This window comes from Phacochoerus africanus, chromosome 5 (genome assembly GCF_016906955.1).
Source record: "Phacochoerus africanus isolate WHEZ1 chromosome 5, ROS_Pafr_v1, whole genome shotgun sequence".
NCBI classification, from domain to species: Eukaryota; Metazoa; Chordata; class Mammalia; order Artiodactyla; family Suidae; genus Phacochoerus; species Phacochoerus africanus.
In genome coordinates, this window is record NC_062548.1 from 7,085,062 (window position 1) to 7,109,687 (window position 24,626).

At 60.9% G+C, this 24,626-nt stretch overlaps 1 protein-coding gene and 1 long non-coding RNA gene across 4 annotated transcripts in view; one reads left to right on the plus strand and one right to left on the minus strand.

Annotated features, from left to right (window-relative positions):
- Positions 1 to 24,626, minus strand: part of TECPR1 (tectonin beta-propeller repeat containing 1) — a 30,380-nt gene that overhangs the window by 1,472 nt on the left and 4,282 nt on the right. Inside the window, exons 2-24 of one of the 3 annotated variants that reach the window (XM_047779529.1) lie at positions 23,889 to 24,124; positions 23,307 to 23,489; positions 22,931 to 23,053; positions 21,995 to 22,120; positions 18,575 to 18,749; positions 18,386 to 18,486; positions 17,794 to 17,895; positions 16,241 to 16,386; positions 12,478 to 12,833; positions 12,006 to 12,151; positions 11,312 to 11,467; positions 10,672 to 10,821; positions 10,440 to 10,597; positions 9,452 to 9,579; positions 8,402 to 8,504; positions 4,001 to 4,097; positions 3,849 to 3,928; positions 3,192 to 3,248; positions 2,607 to 2,787; positions 2,178 to 2,313; positions 1,197 to 1,289; positions 456 to 529; positions 158 to 277 (exon numbers count right to left, since the gene is read on the minus strand). In XM_047779529.1, coding sequence (XP_047635485.1) covers positions 158 to 277; positions 456 to 529; positions 1,197 to 1,289; positions 2,178 to 2,313; positions 2,607 to 2,787; positions 3,192 to 3,248; positions 3,849 to 3,928; positions 4,001 to 4,097; positions 8,402 to 8,504; positions 9,452 to 9,579; positions 10,440 to 10,597; positions 10,672 to 10,821; positions 11,312 to 11,467; positions 12,006 to 12,151; positions 12,478 to 12,833; positions 16,241 to 16,386; positions 17,794 to 17,895; positions 18,386 to 18,486; positions 18,575 to 18,749; positions 21,995 to 22,120; positions 22,931 to 23,053; positions 23,307 to 23,489; positions 23,889 to 24,113 — 3,216 coding nt within the window. In that variant the 5' untranslated portion in view covers positions 24,114 to 24,124. Of the gene's footprint in view, positions 1 to 157; positions 530 to 1,196; positions 1,290 to 2,177; positions 2,314 to 2,606; positions 2,788 to 3,191; positions 3,249 to 3,848; positions 3,929 to 4,000; positions 4,098 to 8,401; positions 8,505 to 9,451; positions 9,580 to 10,439; positions 10,598 to 10,671; positions 10,822 to 11,311; positions 11,468 to 12,005; positions 12,152 to 12,477; positions 12,834 to 16,240; positions 16,387 to 17,793; positions 17,896 to 18,385; positions 18,487 to 18,574; positions 18,750 to 21,994; positions 22,121 to 22,930; positions 23,054 to 23,306; positions 23,490 to 23,888; positions 24,125 to 24,626 lie in introns of all 3 variants that reach the window. The other 2 variants (XM_047779528.1, XM_047779527.1) reach the window with 2 other exon arrangements.
- Positions 1,284 to 23,963, plus strand: LOC125127047 (uncharacterized). The gene is made up of 5 exons (XR_007134846.1): positions 1,284 to 2,283; positions 3,115 to 3,378; positions 15,501 to 16,401; positions 20,168 to 20,276; positions 23,902 to 23,963. It is a non-coding gene; the product is annotated as an uncharacterized LOC125127047 (long non-coding RNA).

Consider the following 24,626-nt stretch of genomic DNA (forward strand, 5'->3'; position numbering starts at 1 on the left):
AGAGGGGGTCACCCAGGGCTGCCAGGGGTCAAGGGGCAGAGACCACCCTTCCAGACGGCCGGACCCTCCCACCAGACCTGAAGCCGAGTCCCCGCCGGACAGTTCCCGGGGCTCAGAGCCCCAGCCGGGACAGCCCCCCGAGCCCAGCCCTGCTCACCCCGATGCCGTAGTCCCAGCCCAGCCCCTTGGGCTCGAGGGGCTGCACACCCGTGCGGTGACACACGGTTCCCCGGCTCAGGCCGTGGCTTCCCTGGACTTTGTCCGCGATGACCCAGACCTGGAATGCAGACCCGCTGCAGGCCCAGCCCCCGGCTGCAGGGGGACCCTGGGGACAGCGGTGGGGAGGCCAGAGCGGGCACCCAGATCCCCCCACGTCCCCGACCCCAGCACGGGCGTCCAGCCTCCGCCCCGTCTCCCCAGACCTGGTCCAGGGGCCCCACGGACACACGGCGCACATTGTTAGACACGTGCTCCCAGCCGGAGCCCTGCGGGTAGCTGGGCGTGACCCCCTGGCGGTACCACATGTTCCCTAGGAGAGAAAGGCCAGTGCGTGAGCCTCCGGGCGGTGGCCCGCTCAGGGTCTAGGGAGGTGGGAGGGGGGCGGGGGTCTCCCCTGCTTCTCCCTCCCGCCCCACCCACAGCTGGAGCCAGCCCTGCCCCTTCCACGTCTGCTGCCACCTCGCTTCATAATCGTCCCTTGTGCTGGGCTGGCATCCGCGTCCTCTTTCTATGCATGAGAAACTGCGGACAAGGGATTCTTGAAACAAAGAGAGACCCGGTCTGGAATAAAAGCCCGGGGTTCCAGTCCCGAAGGGCGGCCTTCCTCGTCTGGCTCATCTGGAACAGTAACTACCGGCCAGGAAAGGGCACTGGCGGAGCCGGCCTGAGGTGGCACCGGGCGGGGCAGGGGTGGCCCAAGCCAAGCAGGGGACCGGCCCGCCCCAGCCGCAGCGGGGCTCCAGCGTCCCAGGCTGGGGGGCAACTTCTAAAAGAAGCTCCCAGGGTGGGTTCCACAGTGCAGCATCACCCCGGCCTTGGCGCCGTGCCCTCTGGGCACCTGTGGCGTGTGCCCCCCACCCCACACGACTGGGGGAGGGGCCTGCTCGGAGGCTGACCCCAGGCTGGTGGCCTGGGGCCGGCGAGGGTCCCATCCCAGCAGGAGGCTCAGGGGACACGGGGGGTCAGAAAGCACTTGCCGTTTTCATCCAAGGCGTACACCGCTGTGTGCCCCACAGACACCTGTTTGAGTCTCTGTTTGGGGGGAGATGGGATGTGGTACCAGCAATCGCCTGCGATGGGAGATTGGATTTGGGAAGCAGCCGAGAGGAACCAAACCTGTCATCAGACAGTGGCCTCCTCTGCTGCTCGCAGGGTCACCGGCGGGGGAAGGCAGCTGGCCTCTGTCCCTGGACCCCCGGGACCACACGTGTGAGGGGGCCCAGCGCGAGCTGCCCCAGCCCTGCCCAGCGCCCTCCCGATGCTGTGGCTGATTCCAGACGGTGGAGCCTGATGGTCACTGACCCAGACAGGGACAGGAAGGTGCCCGGCCCTGCATGCAGTGGAGAGCCAGCCTTGGGGATGCTATGCCAACCCACTGCCCTGCATGGGCTTGGGAGTGGCAGTGCACCAGCTACCACCCACCCATCTGTCCACCCATCCCTGCACTGGCTCCACTGTCCATACATCTGGCCACCAGCTGGTACAGCCTGCAGTCCCAGCGGGCAGCCAGGTGGACACTGTGGATGGCCATGCGGGGTGCCCCAGGCCTGTCCCCGAGGGCCAGGAGGCCAAGGGCAGTGAAGGGTGGCCCCATCACCAAGCGACCACCCCCTGCTCAGTCCCAGCAGAGGGAGGCAGCCTCTGAGGAGAGCCTGGCTTGGCCCCTGAGCCTGGACCACAGGAAATCATTCAGGAAATCCTTGTCTTTTTGGTCACACCTGTGACATATGGACATTCTTGGGCCGGGGATTGAACTGGCACCACAGCACTGACAATGCCAGATCTTTAACCTGCTGAGCGGCCAGGGAATTCCCGCTAAATGCTTGTTGATCTAAACAGGAAATCTGGAGACCCGTGAACCAGCTTCCCCCGGAAGAGGAAGCAGCTCCTGCCGCCCCTAGGCGCCCTCACGGCATGGCGGTGGCAGCAGGCGGGGCCTCCTGAGAGGGGGCACTCACCAGCTGGCTTGGAGGGGGACACGGAGCCACGGTAGAAGGCGGAGCCATCTCTCGCCACGGCCCACACCTGGTAGCAGGCCCCGATGGACACGGAGGCGAAGGGCTGGTCGGTACCCACGTGCAGCCAGGAGGAGCCCTGTGGGCAGGGGCGGAGGGACGCTCAGGACTGCCCGCACCCGCCTCGGTCGCCCGCCTGGGTCCCCGGAGCCGGCAGGCCACGTCGTCCTCCGCTGCACCTGCCCATGGGGCCCGGTGACCCTCTCGGGCCACGTGCACTGTCCGGCAGGACCCAGACGGTCCTGGGCGGGCCCAGGAGGCCTGACCCCACACGACTCCACCAAGGAGCCCTCTTCCGGGGAGAATCCGCCGGAGCCCCTGGGGGACAGGCCGGCTGGGCCTGCGTCCCGGCCGCGGCCACGAGGTGCTCACCGCAGGGTTAAGCTCGGACACACCCAGGCGGCACAGCACGTCCCCCTTGTCACTGACGGCCCAGAGCGCGATGCTGGGTCCACTCCCGGGGGCGCCCGGGCTCTCTGGGATGATGGACACGTCCCCGAGGGCGATGGGGGCCACCTCCAGCCAGGGCCCGCTGGTCACCAGCTTGCATTTTCTGTGCAGCAGAAGGAGAGCAGAGCCCTGGGCACACGGACGCTGCTGCGAGCCTCAGGGCCACCCGCTCTGGACAGAAGGGCGCGGGCAGGCCCTGGGACCCCGGGAGCCCAGTGTGCACCACCCTCCATGCCCTCGGCCCCCGCCCTGCCCCCCGCCCCCAGCCAGGCCTTCCGTCGGGGAGAGGCACCATCTGCCAATGACATTTCTCTTATTAGCTCTTGAAAACAAAGTCTTGGGAACCAGCACTGGGCCCGAGGGCACTTCCTGGGCTGACATTTACTTCGATTCTGTTTTCTCCTCCCCCCCCCACCTCCTTCTTCCTCAGGGACCCAGGGGAGGGCCGGCCTGGGCCGAGGAGGAAGCCGCAGGAGGACAAGGCCACACCCATTCCCTCCCTCTTACCTGGCCCAGCACCTTCTCCGGACAAAATCCTTCATGGTTTTGTACCCGTGGTATGAGCTGCAAGAGGAAGAAGCTGAAATCAAGACCTTTCAGTGGGAAGGTTCTGGAAAGTGTCACAGCACACGTTCTTCCTCCAGGAGTTACAGAGCCTCAGTGCCAGCCGTGGAGCAGGCCCAGAGGGTGGCAGGTAACAGGACAATGTCTTTCTGAGATGCCTCTAGTCCGGCCCACGCCTCCCGGGGCTGGGGTCTCCCGGGGCCGGGGTCTCCCTGGGGCTGGGGCCTCAGTGGGGCCAGATATGGCAGCTGCCCCATTGGGGCGCTGTTTCTAGCTCAGGGGCCTCTGAGCCCTCCCACCCCAGGCTCCAACAGAGCCCTTTAGGGCGACAGGTTCAAAGCCCAAGGCCAAAGGGCCGGGTCGGTCCAAGATAAGCCCCCCTGCCCCCACCAGCAGGGGTCTGCTCGGAAGCTCAGCTGCTCAGAAGCCGCAGCTCAGGCTCTGGCCTCCATCAGGACATGACTGGTGCCCAATCATGGCAGGGCCTCCACCCGCTGGGCAGGGGGGCAGGGCGCAGGGGGCTCTGCCTGGCTGACCAGGCTGCCACTGGCACGCCCCCCCCACCCACCCACCCACGGAGAGAGACAAAGAGATGCTCACGCAGGGAAGTCGCTGGCGTACTGCCACCCCTCCTGGTCCGCGCCCCCAGGAACGCTGAAATCCACGAACCAGTCAGACACCTGGGGGATGGGTGGGTCAGTGCGGGTGGACCCCCCACGGCAGCCTCCGCCTGCCCCCAGCCCGGAGCTCACCCAGGCCCACTGCAGGGACGGGGGCTTCGTGCTGGCCTTGGTGCACTCCTGCAGCCCCGTGGCGTCACTCCACATGTACCGGTCGGTGGGCAGGCCCCTGCGCGGGACAACAGGGGTGAGGGGACGCTGACAGGGGACTGGCCGGCCCTGCCCAGGCAGCTGGGACGCCCCGTCTCCGGGGCAGGGGTGGGGGGGTGGGGCGACAGGCAGAAAGAGAACTGCCCCAAGGGTGGGGACAGCAACTGGGGGACCCCACATCTCATGGGGCTACGAGCACGGCCAGGCCACCCACCAAGGGCTGTGGCACATCGTGTGGCCAGGACCCCACTGCTTTGTTGTGTGTTGTGGGTTGTGGTGTCCCAAAAAGACGCTGAAGCCCGAACCTGGGTGTGAAACCTGATTTGGGTCTTTGCCGAGATCAGGTGGAGACGAGATGGCTGTTGAGAGGAGATGGTTGTGCAGTGGCCCTAACCGCTGTGATGGGGCCCTTACAAATGGGGACATCTGGACCCACGTTCCCCAAATTGGGAAGATGGTGTGACGACACAGGGAGGCCGTGTGACGACTGGAGGGGGGCTGGCCCCCCCGGAGGCCGCGGGAGCCCACGGAGAAGCGGAATGGGTCACAGCATCGGCAAGAAGCCAGCCTGCTGACCTGGCCTCACACTCCACGGCCTCCAGAACTGCAAGAACAGCACCTGATGTTGAAGCCACTCAGCCTGTTTTGTTACGGCAGCCCTGCTGACTGATACACTCGCAGCAACATGCAATGCTCAGCGGTCTCTGCGGGCGGCCCTGGCCCTGGCTTTGCACCCTCTACCCGGGCTGGGTGCCTGGCACTGCTGCTCCTCTTCCGAGGACCATGGGGGCAGCGAGGAGGAAGCGGGGAGGCGAGTGAGTCTGATCCCGTGTGGTCCCTACACGCCGGCCAGGCAGAGGTTTCCAGAGCGCACGCAGGCAGCATGTGCTGCAGCTGCCTTGGGAGCTCAAACCCTGATTCCTGGGGTGAACAGAGAGACTGGCAAATATTTACACAGGAGGAAATCCTTTAAACTCTCCGGACGACAGTGGAAGGTCACCAACGGTCCACACGTCCACGACCGAGGGGAGGTCAGATAAGCCGGGTCCACCCTCGGGGGTCGAACTGGGAGGCGGCCTCTACGTGCCTGACTCCTGCCCCTCGCCCTGCACACACAGGCGCCCAGGAGGGAACAGCCCAAAACCCAGATACTGGCCATGACCTTTGGTTGGTGGGATTCGAGTTTATTCATATTATTTGGTATCTCTACCTTTCATCAATTTTGAGAAAAAAAAAAAGGAAATTAAAAAGTTTGTGCCATTCATCACAGTATCAAAAAGAGGGCGTACCAGGCATTTCCACTGTGGCTCAGCGGTAAAGAACCTGACTAGTATCCATGAGGATGCGGGTTCGATCCCTGGCCTCGCTCGGTGGGTTAAAGGATCTGGCGGGGCTGTGGCTGCAGTGTAGGGCGGGAGCTGCAGCCGCACATTGACCCCCGGCCTGGGAACTTCCATATGCTGCACTTGCGGCCCTAAAAAGGGAAAAAAAAAAAAAAAAGAAAGTACCATTAATGAAACATGCCAAGACCCCTGTACAGAAAACTCACCAAACCTCGTTCAGAAGAAATTACAGATCCATCCACATAAATGGACGTAAAAAAGTGCATCCAGATTCTGGAGTTAGGACTGTGAGATAACATTTCTGCCCACACCACCCACAGATCCGAAGCCCTCCGGACCAAGACCCCCGTTTCTACAGTTCCTCCAGAAATAATCCAAGAATGGCCAAAGTGAGATGGAGACAACAGGCTTTGACAACTGCCCTCAAAGGGACGGCGGCCAGAACAGTGTGGGGTGACCCCAAGGATGCCCGGGCGCCCGGAAGAGAAGGGCTCAGGAAGGGCCCTGCCCACACGGACACCGGCGTTGAGACAAAGGCGGCCACTGTCGGGCAAGGAGAAAGGACAGGAAAGTGGCGTGGACCACTGGATAGTAAAAAACCAACCACACTCGACCCCTAACTCAGGCCAGGGGTTCTAGACCTATGTGGACAAGACAGAGAAATAAAGCTTCTAGAACAGATGGCAAAACCGCCCCTTAGGCCTCATCAGGCCTGTTTTAGTGCAGCCTACAGGCTAAGGGTGGTTTTGACATTTTTAAAGGGTTGAAAAAAATCAAAGGAACGATAATGCTTCATAACATGTGAAAATTCTATAGAATTCACATTTGTGTCCAGATACAATGTCTTCTCAGGACCCAGCAAGGCTCGTTTGTTTACATAGCTGATTTCAGATGACAGCAGCAGAGTGAGTCACTGTGACAGAAACCCAGGCCCTTCACACCTGAAAGATATACTCTCTGGTCTTTCACTGGAAAAGTTTGCTGACTGCTGTTCCAGAAACAAAACAATGTATTCATTATCTCAGGGTAAATGAGATTTCCTAAGAGAACTTTCTAAAGGCCTCAACTTTCTGTAAAGAAAAGGATGATCAACAAGACTCCCTTTAATATTTAAAAGTCACCACTAACAGGGTGAACAGCAAGCGACAGAACCAAAGTAACAAACAGATGGCTCGTGCCTTCATATGTAAAGAGCACTGGCCAATCAAGAAAAAGAGATCCTCCAGCCAAAACCTGGGACAAGGACGTAAAGGGGCAGTTCACAAAGGAGGGTCTCCAAGTGTCAGTCATGTGTGAAAGGTGCTCTGCCTCCTTAGCCCCCAGGAACCAGAAACTGGAAACAGGAGGTACCACGATACGCTTATCAGTGCGGCTGAAATACAAGAAACCAGCAAAGATGTGGCGGCGGGGGAGGGGGTGCCCCACTGGTGAGAGTGTGGCTGGGTATACTGGCTGCAGAGACCTGGTTGTTCCAACACCTACTGAGTCACCTGCAGGACCACTCAGCCCCCACAAGTTAAAGGGCACGTTCCCCTCGGAGACTGCCCCCACTTCAGACACGAGCCATACCATACTTCTGACCAGCCTGGTACAAATTTGGAGGTACCGCCTCAGCTTCCATCATTTCCTAGAACAACTCACAGAGCTCAGGAAAGCTCTCTGCTTAGGATGGTAGTTTTATTTATCTATTTATTTATTTTTGTCTTTTGTCTTTTCTAGGGCAGCACCAGTGGCACACGGAGGGTCCCAGTCTAGGGGTTCAATCCGAGCTGCAGCTGCCAGCCAACACCACAGCCATAGCAACGCCCGATCTGAGCCGTGCCTGCGACCTACACCACAGCTCACGGCAACGCTGGATCCCCAACCCACTGAGCGAGGCTGGGGATCGAACCCGCCACCTCATGGGTCCTAGTCGGATTCGTGAACCACTGAGCCGGGATGGGAACTCCAGGATCATAGTTTTATTCTACAAGATGTGAAACGGGCAAAGTGTGGGAGAGAGACCCCAAGACAGAGCTTGGCTGGGGCTCAAGTTTGGGAACCACAGCTTGGGCCGGCCAAGACCCCTGCAGCGGCTGAGAAATACCACGACTTGCTTAGTTTCTAAAACAAATGAATGAACAAAATACCCCAGGACAGAGTAATGAGAAACATGTTTCTGGGCTGAGTGGGGCAGGACACAAAAGGCTGCGTACGATCTAGAATTTACAGGGTGTCCCCACTTCTGCCCCAAACACAGTGTCCCAAAGCTCTCACGTTTGGAGAACTGAAATAACTGTGATGGTCCCTGCGATGTTCTCAGCAGCTTAAATTAAGCAAACATTTTTTAAAAAAGGATAAATAAGCACTGCCCCCCAACCCCACACGAAAGCACCAGAGGGGCTGGGAAGGGGGTGGGTGGCAACGTTCTAGTTCTATTTCTTGACCTGCGTGGTGATGACAGTGGTGTTTGATCTGTGGTGATTCAATGATCTGTAAAGACTTATCTGTCTGTGTACCCACATACCGACACAGACGGACAGATCTCACCGCATGTACGTTGCATGCACCTTATGCATGTTACGAGCTCAACAAGTGTTTTTAAAACATGCATAACACGGAGTTCCCGTCGTGGCGCAGTGGTTCACGAATCCGCCTAGGAACCATGAGGTTGCGGGTTCGATCCCTGGCCTCACTCAGTGGGTTAAGGATCCGGCGTTGCCATGAGCTGTGGTGTAGGTCGCAGATGCGGCTACAGATCCTGTGTTGCTGTGGCTGTGGTGTAGACTGGCAGCTGTAGCTCTGATTAGACCCCTAGCCTGGGAACCTCCATATGCCGCAGGAGCGGCCCAAGAAATGGCAAAAAGACAAAGAAAAAAAAAAAATGCAGGACACGTAAAGATTTGAGGGAAAAAGTCCTGCCAGCAATCAGATCCAGCAGGTTCCAGTCAGGGCCAGGAGCCAGCTGGGCTCCTGTTGCCCGGGCCTCCGAGCCCCTCACCTGCTGGTGTAGCCTGTGACCGGGTTCCAGCGCTGGTTCTCGTAGATGTAGACACACTTCACGTCCGACTGCGTGTAGATGTTGCTGGTGCTGCTGGCCAGGCCTGGGGGAGAGGAGGCGGCTGGACCCAGGCCGCACCTGCCCGCAGGCCTCTCGGGCTTCTGCCTGGAGCACCGGAGGCCGGGGAGGGCGGGCCGAGGGGGGCTCCCAAGCTGGCCAGCTCGGGTTTCTCTCTTCTGGGGTTGTCCAGGGGCTGCGTGACTTGGGTGAGAAGGTCCCCCCCCACCCCAGCTTCCCCGCCTCACACTCTGTTCTCGGCTGCTCCCCTTCTGGGCCGTTTTCATCCCACGTCCCTGCACCAGGCAGGCGTGAGGCCCACCCCGGGCCTTAGGAACAGAGGTGCCGGGACCGCTCACACAACCCCGTGCGCCCCACTTTCCTCATGTGTGAGGTGGGGCCAGAGGTACTTCCTGTCTCGCACCCAGGGAAGCTGCCGTGCCTGCTGTGTGGACGTGCGTGCCTGCGGTCTCAGTGGACCACAGCTACACGCTGAGGACTGTGCGGGCTACGGCACGGCATGTCGCATTTTGCTGTTTTCTTCTGCCTCCATGTACCTGTACGAGGCACAGGGACCCTGCCTCGGGAGCTTAGGGAGCCCACAGGGGGTCGACAAGCCCTCCTCCCCCAGGGCACGACCCCCCCTAAGCGGGGCTGGAACTCAGAGTGGGGATCAGGAGACTGGGCTCCTGCAGCTGCCCCATCGCGCCCTGAGGTCTCTGTGGGGTGAGGGCCTGGCAGCAATCTTTCTAGGACCTTTGAGGGCCCAGCTCGGCTCAGCTGTGGGTACCCAGGACGGCGCACGGGAGGGGAGGGCTCGTGGGTTGGCCCCGGGACTGCAGAGGCTGGCAGAGGTGAAGGTCACCTGTCAGCCAGCTGTCAGCCGAGTGTCCGCGCTGGGCCAGGGAAGCCAGCCAGGGATTAGAGGGGGGCCGGCCCGGGGAGGGGGGGGTGCTGTGGGCAGGGCCGGGGAGCCGGTCCTGCCACCCTCACCTTGGAAGCAGCCTCCCCCGTAGCCGCCCGTGTACACCCAGGCCGTGTGGTCGTAGCCGATGCCCCACACGACGCCGCGGCTGTTGGCCTCCACCACCCGCAGGTGGCCTCCCATTTGCCGCCAGAACCTGGAAGATGGGGCCGGGGGTGAGCAATGCGCCCGGCCGGACTTCCCGGCCTCTGCCCCGTTTGCTCCTGGGTACATCCCATTTCACTCATCTTTGGCCTCCAGTGTCACACTGCTTGAGGCCAAGGAAACCCGCCTGGCTTCCCATCAGGTATTAATCAGCGAAGGCAGGCTCGGAGCTGGCGCGCGGGACCCCCGAACCCCGGAGCTCTGTGGATGGGGCCCAGGTCAGCGGCCTGAGTGCCCCTCTGCCCCAGGCACTCTGGGCCAGGCATGTCGCCGCAGAGCAGGATGAGCCACCACAAGGGCCAGCAGACAGGCTGTGCGGTGACACCACAGCCTCCTGGAGTGCAGGGTGCGGCTGCCACCTGGGTCACCCTCCTGTGGGCAGAGGCCCTGCCACTGTCACCAGAGGTGACTTGTCCAACTGGGCAGTGGGCACACAGGGCTGCTGCCGTGGACAAGTCAAAAGTAGATGGATGCCCACCCTCCCCTCCTGTGCGGGGCCTCCCGGCTGCTCCGTCGCCCGGGTCCCCATGGGCTCGGGGTGACTTCTGAGGCAGCGTCAAGGCAGAATCGGGAGCACTGAGTCTGCTGCCTCGTCTCCACCTGAAATGCCCCAGGACTCTGCTCAGGCTGCCACCCTCCCCTGGGTGTGACCTCACTCCACCTCGTGGATTTAAATGCCACCTGCGGGTTGTGCCCTTGCCCCCCACGCTCCTGGTCCCGCTTGAGGTCCTCGCGCAGGCCCAGGAAGACTGGGGGCCTGGGCGCCAGCCAGCCAGCCAGCCAGTGGGAGCCCAGCTCTGGTGCAGGCCGGGCGGCCAGGCCCCAGCCCCATCCCGAGCACAGCCAACTCACATCTGGTCGCAGGGCAGCGGGCGCTCGGGGGCCTCGAGGTCCGGGCTGGGCTCGCTCACAAAGATGTCCCCCTTGCAGGTGACGGACCAGATGGCCTGCGGCGAGGGGCGGCCGTGGACCCTCCGGCTCTCGCAGCAGGACAGGTTGAGGAGGGCGAGCTGCCGAGGGGAGGCGGGTCAGCGCCGGGAAGGGGGGTGGGTGGCCCGAGCGCGCCGGACCCCCGCCCACTCACCCAGTCGCTCATGTCCTGCTCGGTGGCGGCGGCCAGGCGCACGGGCCACCTCTGCCGGGTCCTCTCGGGGGTGTACAGGGCGAAGGAGTGCTTGGCCTCGCTGAGCACGGGGACCAGCGCTGTCACCTCGTTGAGGAACACGTGGATGTACTGTTGGGGGGACAGAGCCGTCACCGGGGGGCTGGGGGCATGGGGGGCCCTGGGCAGAGCTCCGGCCCGGTAGAGGGCCAGCCAGCGACAGCTGGGTCACCCCCGATCCCACCCCGGGGCCTGCAGGGTTAGGGATGGGCGGCAAGTTCGGTACGGGGGCCTGGCTCGTGAGAGCCTCAGGGACATTTCTGCTGTGACAAGGGCATTTAGAACCAGAGCATCTGACTGGGCTCAAACCCCAGCCCAGGAGGGGCGGGCGGCTCTGCCTCCCGAGCCTGCTGTCTCATCTGGAGCACGAGGGCCTGGCAGCGGCTCACACCTGCCCGCCTCCGGCCCGATGCTGCCAGCGTGGGCCAGTGCTTTGTAGACGCCACACGCGGTCCTGGGCGGAGCACCTCTGCTCCAGCGCCCCGGGCTCTGTGTCCCCTCCCCCGGAGGCCCCCTCCAACCTGGACCACCCCCCGCAGCTCCCCCAGGGGCCACCCCCCACCTTCTTCTCCTCGTGGACCACGTAGTAGATGAAGAGGATGCTGTCCCGAGCGCCGTCGTGCCCCGTGAACTGCTCCAGGGCCACACGCACGTCCACCCACTTGTGGGGTTTCCAGTCGCACCACCACTGCAGGGCCCCGGTCTTCACCCACACCGACTGTGGCACAGGCCCCGGAGGGCAGCGGGATGCGTCACAGGCAGGTCCCTGGGGCTCCCACGCTCAGCCCAGTCCCCGGGCCCCCTTGGCCCCCCCGTCTCTTTGCTGCCTCACTGGGGGGTCCTGCTTAGCACTGCCAGCTCCCTCTCTTCACCCCAAGGACAAAAGTGATGCCCCGGACATCCGACCAGGTCCCAAGCCAGTGAATTCCATCATCCTCAGTCTGTGGGGTGGGCACCCTTGCTCTGGATGGGGAAACTGAGGCCCGGGGGTGGGGGGTTCTATGCCTGGCCCAGCGTCACAGAGTGAGCCAGCAGCAAAGCTGGGACCCACACCTGCCTGCCTGTCTCCAGAGGCCCAACCTGTGCCACCAGCAGAGATGCAGCCAGGTCCTCTGTGCCTGGAACACGGACTCTTCATCCTTGAATCTACACGGGGCTGGATACACCCCTCCGTTTCTCCCACCGCACCCCATGGCTGGCATACAGCAGGCACTCAACGAATGCCTGCTGGAGAAAAGCGCCCGGGGACGGCCCACCTGCTCCACCGCCTGCTCATAGTGGCGGAAGTTCTCCAGCTCCCGCTTGGTCCTTTCCGTGAGCTGCTGGAAGATCTGCTTCCGCCAAGCGGCGGTCTGGGCTGGCGTGATGGACAGCGACAGCGTCTGCACGGAGGGGGACAGGCCTGCGGGCCGGCCGCAGCCTCAGGACCCCGGCCCCCGGCCCGCCCTCTTTTTCCTTCTTGGAACCCGCCCTTTCTTTTGAGAATGTGCCCATCTCTGCAAAATGTCTCGGGAGCCCTCCCTCCTGCCATTCACCCTGACGGGAAAGCTGATGGCCACGCAGCTCAGCCTAGAAGGGTCACCAACGCCAGGACAGGGCCTGGGCCGGCGCCCTTCCTTCTGATGCCCGGGCTGGCCTTCGACGGCATCAGACAGACGGGCTGAGCCCTGTGGGGGGCATCAGGCCTGCTCCACCGCCCCCCCCCCCCGGGCACGCTGCTGCCCTTACCCGACTGGACGGTGAACCACTTGAGCGTGGAGTGGGCCTCCACGGCGCAGCCTCCTCCGGACACCCAGGCCCACAGCGGGTGGCCGTCGGCGCCCTCGGGCTCCTCCAAGCCCAGCGGGAGGAGGCCCAGCGAGGAGAGGTCGGAGGCCTCGGCAAAGCCGGTGGCCGCGTGGCTGGGCCCCCCCTTGGGCTCCTTCAGGTCGATGTTGGTCCAGGGCAGCTCGGCCGGGGTGGAGGCAGGGCTGGCGACCTCCGGCGCAGGCTCAGGCTCAGGCCCCAGCCTCTCGGCCTCCGAGTCGCTCGGCCCACAGGACTCGCCGCTGCCCCGCACCTCGTCGCCAAAGAAGCAGCCAGCGCTGGAAGGAGAGGGGCAGACCCGTGACTCCCTTCCATGCTATGTGACCCCCCGAGCAAGTCACGGCCTCTCTGGGCCATGCACACCAATACCTGCTCCCCAGGGACCTAGAACCCAGGGGAACTTCGTTTTATTTTCCCTTTTATTTGTACTTTATCATTATGATTTTTTGGTGGTGCCTGCAGCATGCAGAAGTTCCCTGGCCAGAGATTCAACCGCAGCAGTGACTCAAGCCACAGTAGTGACAATGCCAGATCCTTAATCCACTGAACCACCAGGGAACTTTAAAAGGTCCCATGGGAGTTCCCGTCGTGGCGCAGTGGTTAACGAATCCGACTAGGAACCATGAGGTTGCGGGTTCGGTCCCTGCCCTTGCTCAGTGGGTTGACGATCCGGCATTGCCGTGAGCTGTGGTGTAGGTTGCAGACGCGGCTTGGATCCTGCGTTGCTGTGGCTCTGGCGTAGGCCGGTGGCTACAGCTCCAATTAGACCCCTAGCCTGGGAACCTCCACATGCCGCGGAAGCGGCCCAGGGAAATAGCAAAAAAAAGACAAAAAAAAAAAGTCCCAGGCCACCCCCAGACCCATCACATCTTATTACATCTTGGGTGGAGAGCTGGTGGAACTGTTATTTTTTTATTGTAAGATACGTGTGATATAAAATGTACCATTTAAAATTGTAAAAGTGGGGGAGTTCCCTTGTGGGGAAGCAGGTTAAGGATCCAACATGGTCACTGCAGCGGCTTGAGTTCAGTCCCTGGCCTGGGAACTTCCACATGCTACAGACCTGGCATAAAATAAAATAAAATAATAAAATAAAATAAAACAAAAAATAGTAAAATACCGTGGCAGTAAGTATATTCACAATATTGTTGCACCCCAGAGGAAACAGTCTCCTCTTCTCCCCCAGGCTCCTGGCAACCACTAATTTGCTTTCTGTCTCCACGGATTCACCTCTTCTGGACACTTCAGCTAAGTGGCCTCGTGCCGTACGTGACCTTTGGAGATGGGCTGCTGTCTCTTGGTGCAATATCAAGGCTCAGCCGTGTCGTACCTGTGTCAGTCCTTCACTCCTTTTATTGCTACCTAATATCCCACTGTATGGATGTCTCGTGTTTCCTGCATCCATTGATGGGCATTTGAGTCATTTCCACCTTTTGGCTCTTGGGAATAGCGCTCTATAAATATTTATGTACAAATTATTATTTGAACCTCTGTTTGGGGTTCTTCTGGGTACAGAGGTGGGAGTGAAATTGCTGGGTCCTACGGTGACTCTAACGTCCCGAGGAACCGCCAGACTATTTTCCAGCGGGACTGCACCCTTTTCACACCTCGGCCAGCAGCGTTCCAGGTTCTCCACATCTTGTTAACACTTGTTATGTTACTGTCTTTCCAATTACAGCTGTTCTGGCGGGTGGGAAGTGGTACCGCCTTGCGATTTTGTTTGCATTTCCCTCAGGACTTGATGTCCAGCCTCCTTTCCTGTGGGTGCAGGCCATTTGCATTTCTACTTGGGAGAATTGTCTATTCGAGTCATTTATCCCCGACCCCCCCACCCCTTTTTCTTTTCTGGCCACCACAGCATGTGGAGCTCCCCAGCCAGAGATCAGATCAGGCCAGGGATCAGATCTGAGCCGTAGTTGCAGCCAAAGCCGCAGCTGCAACAACGCTGGATCCTTAACCCACTGTGCTGGGCTGGGGATTGAACCTGCGTCCCAGTGCTCCCAAGACACCACCCATCCCGTTGTATCACAGCAGGAACGCCTCATTTGCCCTTTTTAAATTGAGTTTCGGAGTTCCCGTCATGGCACAGTGGTTAACGAATCCGACTAGGAACCATGAGGTTGCAGGTTCGGTCCCTGCCCTTGCTCAGTGGGTTAAGGATCCGGCGTTGCCGTGAGCTGTGGTATAGGTCACAGACGTGGCTCGGATCCTGTGTTGCTGTGGCTCTGGAGCAGGTGGGTGGCTACAGCTCCGATTAGACCCCTAGCCTGGGAACCTCCATATGCCATGGGAGCGGCCCTAGAAAAGGCAAAAAGACCAAAAAAAATAAAAATAAAAAAAATAAATTGAGTTGCCTCTTGCTTGGCTGTTGAAGTGTAGGAACTCTTTATATGTTCTAGCTGCTAGACTGAGTCAGATATGACTTGCCAATATTTCCTCCCATTTATCTTTTCACCTTGACAGTGTCCTTCGATGCACAAAATATTTAACTTTTTTTCTTTTTCTTTTTTTTGCTTTTTAGGGCCACACCTGTGGCACATGGAAGTTTCCAGGCTAGGGGTAGAATTGGAGCTACAGGTGCTGGCCATAGCCATAGCCACAGCAACACAAGATCCAAGCCGTGTCTGCGACCTACACCACACTCACGGCAACACTGAATCCTGAACCCACTGAGCGAGGCCAGGGATCGAACCTGCATCCTCACGGATCCTAGTCAGACTGATTAACTGCTGAGCCACGAAGGGAACTCCCAAAATGTTTAAATTTTGCTGAAGTCTGCTTTATCTATTTCCCTTTAGTTACTTGTGCTTTGGGTGTCATAGTTAAGAAGCCATCGCCAAAATCAAGCTATTGAAGGTTTGGCATCAGTGGTTTTGGACGTTCGCAGCTGGTTCCAATGTGCTGTTCCCTTTAAGAACCACCAGCTGAAACTCCTAACTCCTCAGGTAAACGTGAGTGAACCCTGCACGGCCAGCTTCCAGGCATCTCTGGAGTGACGGTGCAGCAGAGGGCTGACCACCACGCTGGGCGAGCAGAAGTATGTGGATCAGAGTCTGAGAAGGACGCGAGCTGCAGGCAGGAGTGCGGTGCCCAGAGCCCCCCACCCCGCCCCCAGGCCACACGACCCAGCAGGTAAGTGCTGGGGATACTGGGGACCCTCCTGCTGTAGAGCTGGGGCCTCCCCAGCTAAGGTGCTAAGTTACCCGCCTGGTCCCGACAGCCAGTGAGCAGGGCCGAGACAGGTCCACATGCTCAAGCCCCAGAGAGAGGCCTGGTCCCCAACACGGCACACCTGGGACGTTGCCAGAAATGCCAAATCGCCTCATTGCTCCGGGGGCGGGGCGTGGAGAAGGGCGGGAGCCAGGCTGTCAGGTGATTCTGCTGCAAACCCGAGGGCCCTGCTCCCGATTAGAGACGCTCCATCTTCTCCCTGGGCCTCCCTGGGCACAGGGGTCCCAGCAGCCTCCCCGCAGAGAAGCCTCTTCTCTGCCAGACCTTGAGGCCACAGGACCAACGGGCCAGCCCTGCTCCGGGTCAGCCCCCCGACGTGGACGGACCTCCCCGGGCCCGAGGACAGGAAGGGAGGAGGCCCCACAGCCCCTCGTGGGGCCCTGGGGGGTCGGGACCTGTCTTCTCCAGCCTGGGACGAGGCACTGACCCCGCTGAGTCCCGCCACCCTGATCACCTGAGGAGGCTGGACGAGCTGCCCGAGTGAGAGCGGTCACACTCCCGGCCGGCGACAATGGCTTTCCACGTCCTCCCGCTGAGCTCGCTCTGGGTGACGCCCTGACGGAAGTACAGGGCCCGGTCCGCCCAGCCGATGCCCCAGACCTGGGACAGAGAGAGGTACAGCTGGGGGGAGCCTGGGGTGGGGGGCGCGCCCCGGGCCTGGAGGACGCATCTGCAGAGGCGGGCAGCACATGGGTGGGGGCGCGCCTGTTGGGCCAGGAAGGGGATGGGGTGGCCGTGCAGTGAGGACAGGAGTCAGACATGGGAAGTGGAGCCCAGGGGGGCCTGGGGAGGGCAGGCGCCAAGCTCAGGAGAGGCAAGGACCCCAGGGGCTTCGGGAACCAGGGTCCGGGGGACGTGTGGGTGCTGGTGGGTGCTGTGCAGGACCCAAGGTCCACCCATGTCCCCATCCTCCCTGTGGTCTTTGGTGGGAAGGAAGCTGCATCCAAATGAACCCAGAGGATGTCCCAGTCTTTTTAAAGATGCAAAATAATCTCCTTGACTCTGACTTCATTTTCTATGGGAAAGGTGGCCGAGCTGGCCTCCTGCCCTTGGCCTTTGGGTGCTGAGGAAGGCAGGCACCCTGGGCAGCTGAGGAGCCTGGGAGCAGTCCATATGGGGCCCCAGCCTTGGGGCACCTGAAAGCAGAGCTGTGGCCCCTCGATGGCAGGGCTGCGGCATCTCTATCACTTGGTCATGGCAGGTGGCCTCCGTGCTCAGTCCAGGGGGCACCAGCCAGTGCCCGCCTCTCCCCTGACCACATGGGCCCAGCTCCCAAGGTGGGTGAGGAGAGCGTGGGGACACAGGAAAGGCCAGCTCTGCAGGAAGAGCTTCTAGTGCAATGGGGAAAGTGTCACTTTCACATCTGGAGTCTTCAAAGAAGCCACATCTCACTGTCTACGAGACGGAGGCTACACTTCAGGCGATGCTGAAGAGACGCTGTGACTACAAAGTCGGAAGGTGTTTCTTCTTGGACTCGGTGATCTGATTTTACCCCAACAGTTCTCAACAAAACCCTCCCAGGCTCAGAGTTCCCACTGTGGCTCAGCAGTAACAAGCCCAACGAGCATCCGTGAGGATGCGGATTCAATCCCTGGCCTCCCTCAGTGGGTTGAGGATCTGGCATGGTCGTGAGCTGTGGTGGAGCCTGGCAGCTGTAGCTACTCTTTGACCCCTCGCCTGGGAGTTTCCCTATGCCGCAGGTGCAAGCTCTGAAAAAGGAAAAAGAAAGAAAAAGAAAAAGAACCACCTCCCCGCCAGGCCTCCAGGATACACGCCCCTCCCCCATACCCATGCTCACTGCCTTGGCTCTGAGGGTCCCTGGGGGTGTGGCCTGGGACAGGTGGGGGCTCCAGGACCGGAGTGCGCAGAGGGGCTGGGACCCCCCTCCCGTGCAGGCCTCGTGAGCGAGGCCAGCGGGAAGGGACAGCAGGATGCATGGGGGACCCCATTCTGAGCCGGGGTTGCCGCCCCCGGCCCGGGGGGACCAAGGCTCAGGCCCGCACCCACCTGGTCATTCAGCCCCACGTTCACCATCGCCATTTCTCCCACCATCTCGATCCAGCTGGTGCCACAGGGATTGTAAGAGTTGACACCTCGTCGGAACCAAACCTGGGAACGTCAGACATAAATACGCCTGCCTGGGGGGGGGGGGGTGCACTGAAATGGATGGTTGGGTTTTTTTGGGGTTTTTTTTTTTTTAAGTTTTGGGAAGAACAAATGAATAATTTGGCCCTTGGGTTTAGACCACAGATGAGCACAAGCACACTGTACAGAAAAGATGCCCCTGACGTGGAGTTGGAAACAGATGACGGATGCAACGTGAAAGCAGCTTATTTTACTGGATTTGCCTCTGATGAAGCCAAAGTGACAAGCTCTGGGCAGGAGAAAGCAGAGGGGTTCAGAAAACTGGCTTCTGATTATTTGAGATGTTTCGGCCTGTTGAGCGACGGGTACAGCCGCTCTGCACTTGGTACTGAGCTTGGCCGATGCCAGATTCGTTCTAAAGGGTTTAGATCACACTCACAAAAACAAAAAAACCACGCAACCCTCAAAAGGAAACGGAGCCCTCGGACCCAGTCCCTCAGGAACCCCGGCTTACTTTCCGGTCCTTGGTGACAGCCCAGAGCACGCCGACTCCCGCGGAGACGTGCATGATGCCATTTTCTGACGTGGGGGGCTCCACTATGGACCACGAACTTCCTACGGGGCCGCAGGAGAAAGTGTGGGCGCCCGGGCACGGAGAGCTGCACCCCCCACCCCGGCCAGCAGGGGGCGCAGGGCCGCCCACCTTTGGGATGGTTCCTGTTGATTCCTTCCCGGACCAAAGCCTGTCCCTCCCAGAGTGTTGCCCACAGCAGGTCGTGGGGGCCACAGCTGATCTGAACCACCTCCCCGGGGGTGTCCACCAAGGACCACGATGAGCCTTCGGGGTTGGGGTGGCTGACGTCCTCTCTGTACCACACCTGCGCGGCGAGAGAAACCCACGGGGAGGGTCAGGCAGGGTCAACCAGGGCTCCGCGGCCGGGTCCTCTGCCCAAGCTTGGCCGCCTTTGCATCAGCACCTGCCCAGCCCGAACCTGGAGTCTCCTGGGGACCAGGGGGCCAGGACCGTCCAGATCTCGGTCACCCCTTCCCCCACTGCCGTCGGGATCCTCAAGCCAGATGACTCCCCATCCCTGCTAAAAAACGCGACACGGACACCTGGATATTGGCGGTCCGAGGGGACCGCCCTCTTCTGCCATCTGCTTCATTGTGAGAACGCCTGCCCCAGGCCGGTGTCCTGCGCCCCCTAGTGGCGACACACTCTAAGGGAACCCGTCTCTAGCAGAAGCTTCCCGGTGGTTGGTAAGGAACCCCCTAAGCCCCCTCCCAGGAATGTCTAAACCCTCTGCCTCTTTTCCTCCTTAACCTGAAGAGAGAGCGCGTAATAAAAGACTTAAGGGCTGAGCCACCCGCTCCTACTGTCCCAACTGTTTGGCTCATTCCATCTAGAGGGGGTCCAGGAGGACTCCGACCCCTCCAGAGAGCTGTTTCACGGTGGGGACTCTATTGTCTTGCTCTTTTTTTTTTTCGTTTTAAAATTCTTTATTAGATATGTGATTCATACTAATTTTATTTATAAGCTTTAAATTTTGTCCTAGCTAAACTGCCTGAACATTTGTGAATTACGTGCCATGATCTCACTTATAATGATACAAAATTTTCAGTGATTTAGTATAGAAAGTATTTTCCAAGGAAAAAAGACAGTAGAGCAGATTGGTTATAACCTGCCGTCATCATCACCCACAAATGCATGTGTTATGGGCCCTATTTGCACATGATGTTTGGGGCTTTGTGTGTTTTTTGTTTGTTTTTTGGCTGTGCCTATGGCATGTGGAAGTTCCCAGGCCAGGGATTGAACCCATGCTGCAGTTGCGACAGCAGCAACGGATCCCTGACCTGCTGTGCCTCAAGGGAACTTCCAGCACATGATATGTGCTTTTTTGTGGCTGCACCAGTGCATGCAGAAGTTCCTGGGCCAGGGACTGAACCCAGCCCACAGCAGCAACCTGAACCACAGCAGTGATAACATCAGACCCTTAACCCACTGAGCCACCAGGGAAATGCTTTTGTTTTTTGCACATGATGTTTTGCTGAGTGTTTCCTCAAACACCTTAGAGAATAAATCAGCAGCTGGGCGACAGCAGCTGTCCCTCACTGCAGCCCCAGGCCCAGGCAGCCCCTCTTCTGCTTCCCACTGGTTTGGGCCCAACTGTCTGCCCAGATCCTTCTGGGGCCCAGGGTCCTGGTCACACCTTTTACAGACCATAGGAGTGAGGCAGGACAGCCTGGCTCGCACCAGGCAATGCGCTCAGGCCTGTTCTCCCTTCTTTGCATCCAGGTGGCATGGCCCCTTGACGGGGACTCTGCTCCAGGCCAGCTCCCCCCACCCTTCAGCGTGGCTCAGAAAACGACAAGCTGACTACACCCAGACCAAGCAGGACCTAGAGGTAAGCCTGGCAAAAGCCTGCTGTGACTGTTCCCGAGCCGACCTGAGAATCTGGGTCACGTCATGCTGAGAGTATGGAGTCATGACGAACACTCGACAGTCACAACCAAAGTGCTGGTTGTGCCAAGGACAGTTTAGGTCACTGCTGCTTTCGTGGGTGGGTTTTATTCCTGTGCTAGGTTCACAAACTCCCCAAGAAAAGAATCCCCTCTCCTTTCTAAACATCTGACTCCCATCCACCCACCCGTCCATCCATCCATCCATCCATCCACCCATCCATCGACCCATCCACCCACCCATCCACCCATCCATCGATCCATCCATCCACCCACCCATCCACCCACCCACACATCCATCCATCCATCCACACACCTGTCCATCCATCCATCCATCCACCCACCCACACACCCACCCACCCCATCCACCCACCCATCTATCCATCCACCCACCCATCTATCCATCCACCCACCCATCTATCCACCCACCCACCCACCCCATCCACCCACACGTCCATCCACCCACCCACCCAACCATCCATCCACCCACCCACACGTCCATCCATCCACCCACCCACCCACCCACCCATCCACCCACCCACACATCCATCCATCCATCCACACACCTGTCCATCCATCCATCCATCCACCCACCCACACACCCACCCACCCATCCACCCACACATCTATCCATCCACCCACCCATCTATCCATCCACCCACACATCCATCCACCCACCCACCCAACCATCCATCCATCCACCCAACCATCCATCCATCCACCCACCCACCCACCCAGCCATCCATCCACACACCTGTCCACCCACCCACCCACCCACCCCATCCACCCACATGTCTATCCATCCACCCACCCATCTATCCATCCACCCACACACCCACCCACCCCATCCACCCATCCATCCATCCATCCATCCATCCATCCACATACCTGTCCATCCATTCATCCACCCACCCACCCCATCTACCCACACGTCTGTCCATCCACCCATCCATCCATCCATCCATCCACACACCTGTCCATCCATCCATCCACCCACCCACCCCATCTACCCACACGTCTATCCATCCAACCATCCACCCATCCATCCACACACCCACCCACCCATCCGCCCACCCATCCATCCACTTATTCACCCCCCCCACACATATCCACCTGTCCATACCCCATCTGTCTACTTATTCATCTATTTATATACCCACCAGACCATCCAGCCACCCACCCCCATACCTCTCCACCCACCCATCAGCAATACACCCATCCACCCACGCCCATCTGCCTTCCTGCCCACAGCACTACTGGAGCCCGCTGGGTGGGAGGCACCACAGGGGAGCAGGCAGGGGGCTGAGGCTGTCTGGGGAGACAAGAGTGATGGTGTCCGAGCCAAGGCTGGACAGTGATCAGTGCTCAGGGCTCAGAGGAGAGATGGGCGAGGACCCGGCCTGGGATGGGAGGTCAGGGACTTCTAGGAAGCGCAGGCCCCAGCAGGCCCCCCAGGACAGCAGGGGTCATGGGATGGCGGGCTGTGGGGCCCCCAGTAACACACTGCCTGCTCAGGGCAGCCGCAGCTCCAGAGCCAGGAGGGCCAGGTGAGGTCTGGGGCGAGCCCCTCCTTCCCCCTGAAGGCCAGCTTCCCTCCCACCCCGCTACCCGCGGCCGCCTCCTTCGGCCACTTCCCTCCAAGGCCCGAGGGGCACAGCCTTACCTTCCCCTGCAGAGACACGGCCCACACGGACAGGCGGCCCACGGGCTCATCAGTGATCTCCCACCCCCCCACGGAGAGGTCGTTGAAGGGGTCGGGCAGTTGCTTGGGGTCATCCTGCGACGGGATCTGTGACAGGCAGGTGCGAGGCAGCCGTCAGTACCTGAGGGCACCTGGGCCGGTGGAAGGCACCGCCCCCTCCTGGTGGACACCAGGACGTGCAACCCCCCACCCCAACCCGCGTTCCGCTGTGGCCCTGAGCGTGCTCGCTGCCTTCCATCCTCCGGCTTGGCCCCTGCTGACCCCACAGAGAAGGCAGCATCAGGACAGAGAGCTCCCGGCCTGGGCCCCCCACCCTGCCCTCTATGGGCCGCCAGGCCTGGGCTGCTGTCCCCGATGGGACCCCGGCTTTGCAGTTGTGATGCCACTACCCCCGCCCTGCACCCAGAAGGGTCCTGCGGCGAAAGTCCCCCCTGACCTTGGTCGTCCCCTAGCTGCTGGCTGCTTCCAGCCCAGGGGGCAGGAGGCTGGGCCCCCCTTGCCGCATGGGCCCTGCAGAGGGGCGGGGCGCTGGCTCCTCTCATTCAAGGTCCCACGGGACCCTGGTTCAGGCCTCACGTCCCTACGTTGGTTTCTCTGGGTCACGGAAAAGTACAAGAGCCAGGGTGGCCCCTGTGGTGGTGGCAGGAGAGGTGGAAGGGCACCGACTGAGGCTCAGGGCCAGCCAGTCCTGTGCTGTCCTGGGCCACAGTCTGCCCAGCTCCCCCAGCAGCACCCCCCAAACCGAGGGACAGGCATGGCCTGCACAGGAGCACAGCAGAGGCCAGGCCCAGGGCTGGCGGGGGGTCCCCTGTGCCCGCGGGGAGGGTGGGGGTGGGGGTGAGGATCCCTGTGACTGCAGCCGCCCCCACCCCCCAGGCCACACACAGGCTCCCAGACCTGGGCCCACGTGTCCCGGGATTTGTATCTCCTGTACCGGATCCACCGACGCCGGCGCACGCAGGAATTCCACTTCTTGTCTCTAGTGTAGGTGGCGGGGAAGTCGATGGCGTATGTCCACCCCTGAAATGTCAAGATGGAGCGGGGGCGGGGGGCTCTGGAAGGCGCTCCAGGAAGGAGGAGGAGAGCCGGGGTGGAGGGGGCAGGATGGGCAGGGGTGGGAGCTAGCAGCAAGGCCAGGCAGCCGGGGGGAGCACACGGGGCACGGGCTGGGGGCTGGCCCACGGGGTGCTGGGGACAGCCCTGGGGGGACAGGCCGAGCCCAAGGCGCTCCCTCCCCACTGGGGGAGCCGCGGCAGGAACCGAGTTCACCTACCCCTTTCTCGGTGGGTTCCCCTCCAAAATTCTCATCCACGTACCAGTCCGACTCCCACTCCCAGTGCGGCGAGGGCAGCGCCACCCCATCCAGCGGCCGGTGCTGGAGCCCACTCACGTCGCTCCACGGCCAGCGGTCGCTCGGCAGGAGTGTCTCACAGAAGCCGCCCACGGGGTTCCAGCGCTGGGGGCCCGAGGCAGAGACCAGCCTTAGGCCCAGCAGCCGGGGGCCTCCCTGGGCCAGGGGGACCCTCCTGTTCGGCTCCAGGATGGGAAGGGAGCAGAGGGCCGGGCCCCGCATCCTAAGCCAGCACCTGGGCGGCGCCCCCAGGGGCCGAGGAGTGACTTCCACCCTGAGCCGCAGAGGCCACGGCCCCCTCCTCGTGCGGAGCCAACCGGCTGCCTGGATGAGGACACAAGAGGGGACCCCCAGGGAACCAAGGACCCAGGATGCTGTGCGGCTCGGATCTCAGGCAGAAAGAAGGCAACGCGGGTGGGGACTGGCTGGGGGAGCCTGGGATGCGGGGCTCCCAGCCAACCAACCCGCTCGGCAAGCCCGACGCGTGCCCACCCGGGACCCCACCTGATTCTCATAGGCCTCCTCCCGGCGGCGGATGGGGACGTCGCTGGAGCCCACGCGCACGTACACCTGGTGGTCGCAGGCGATGCCCCAGCAGCACTGCGCGGCCGCGCTGACCCGCTTGAACTCGAGCTGGGCGTCCCTGCACAGCTCCCAGTGCTGCGCGGCCGTCGAGAGGGTGCACACCCTGCCGAAGAGATCCACCGCCCACAGCGCCGAGCTGGGCATGGCCTCGGCGGCTGCGGGAAGACGGCAGAAGGGCGCAGGTCAGCATCCGTGGCTCCGGTGGGGACTGGGGTTGGGGTGGGGTGAGGTGGGGGGACAGACAGCTAGACCGGGCAGGGAACCCCGGGCGCAGCTGTCTCCTGCCACATCCGGACAGCAGGCTGAGCGCCCCCCACCCAGCCCCAGCCCCAGCCCCGCACAGCAGGGGCAGAGCCCAGCTCCGGCCCACCGCCCTGTGCTGTTCCTTGTCTTTTCTTTCCTTCGCAGGATGGGGACTTTTTTCAAACATACAAAAAAGGCCGGAGAATAATCCGTAACTACTACCTACTGCCCCCAATTTAACGAATGTCGTTATCGTTGCCTTGTTTTTAAAGGCCACCCATGGCATATGGAAGTTCCCAGGACAGGGGTCGAATCAGAGCTGCTGCTGTGACCTATGCCATAGCTGCAGCAACACTTTAACTTCCTGTGCCAGGCCAGGGATGGAACCCAAGTCTCTGCAGCCATCTGAGTGGC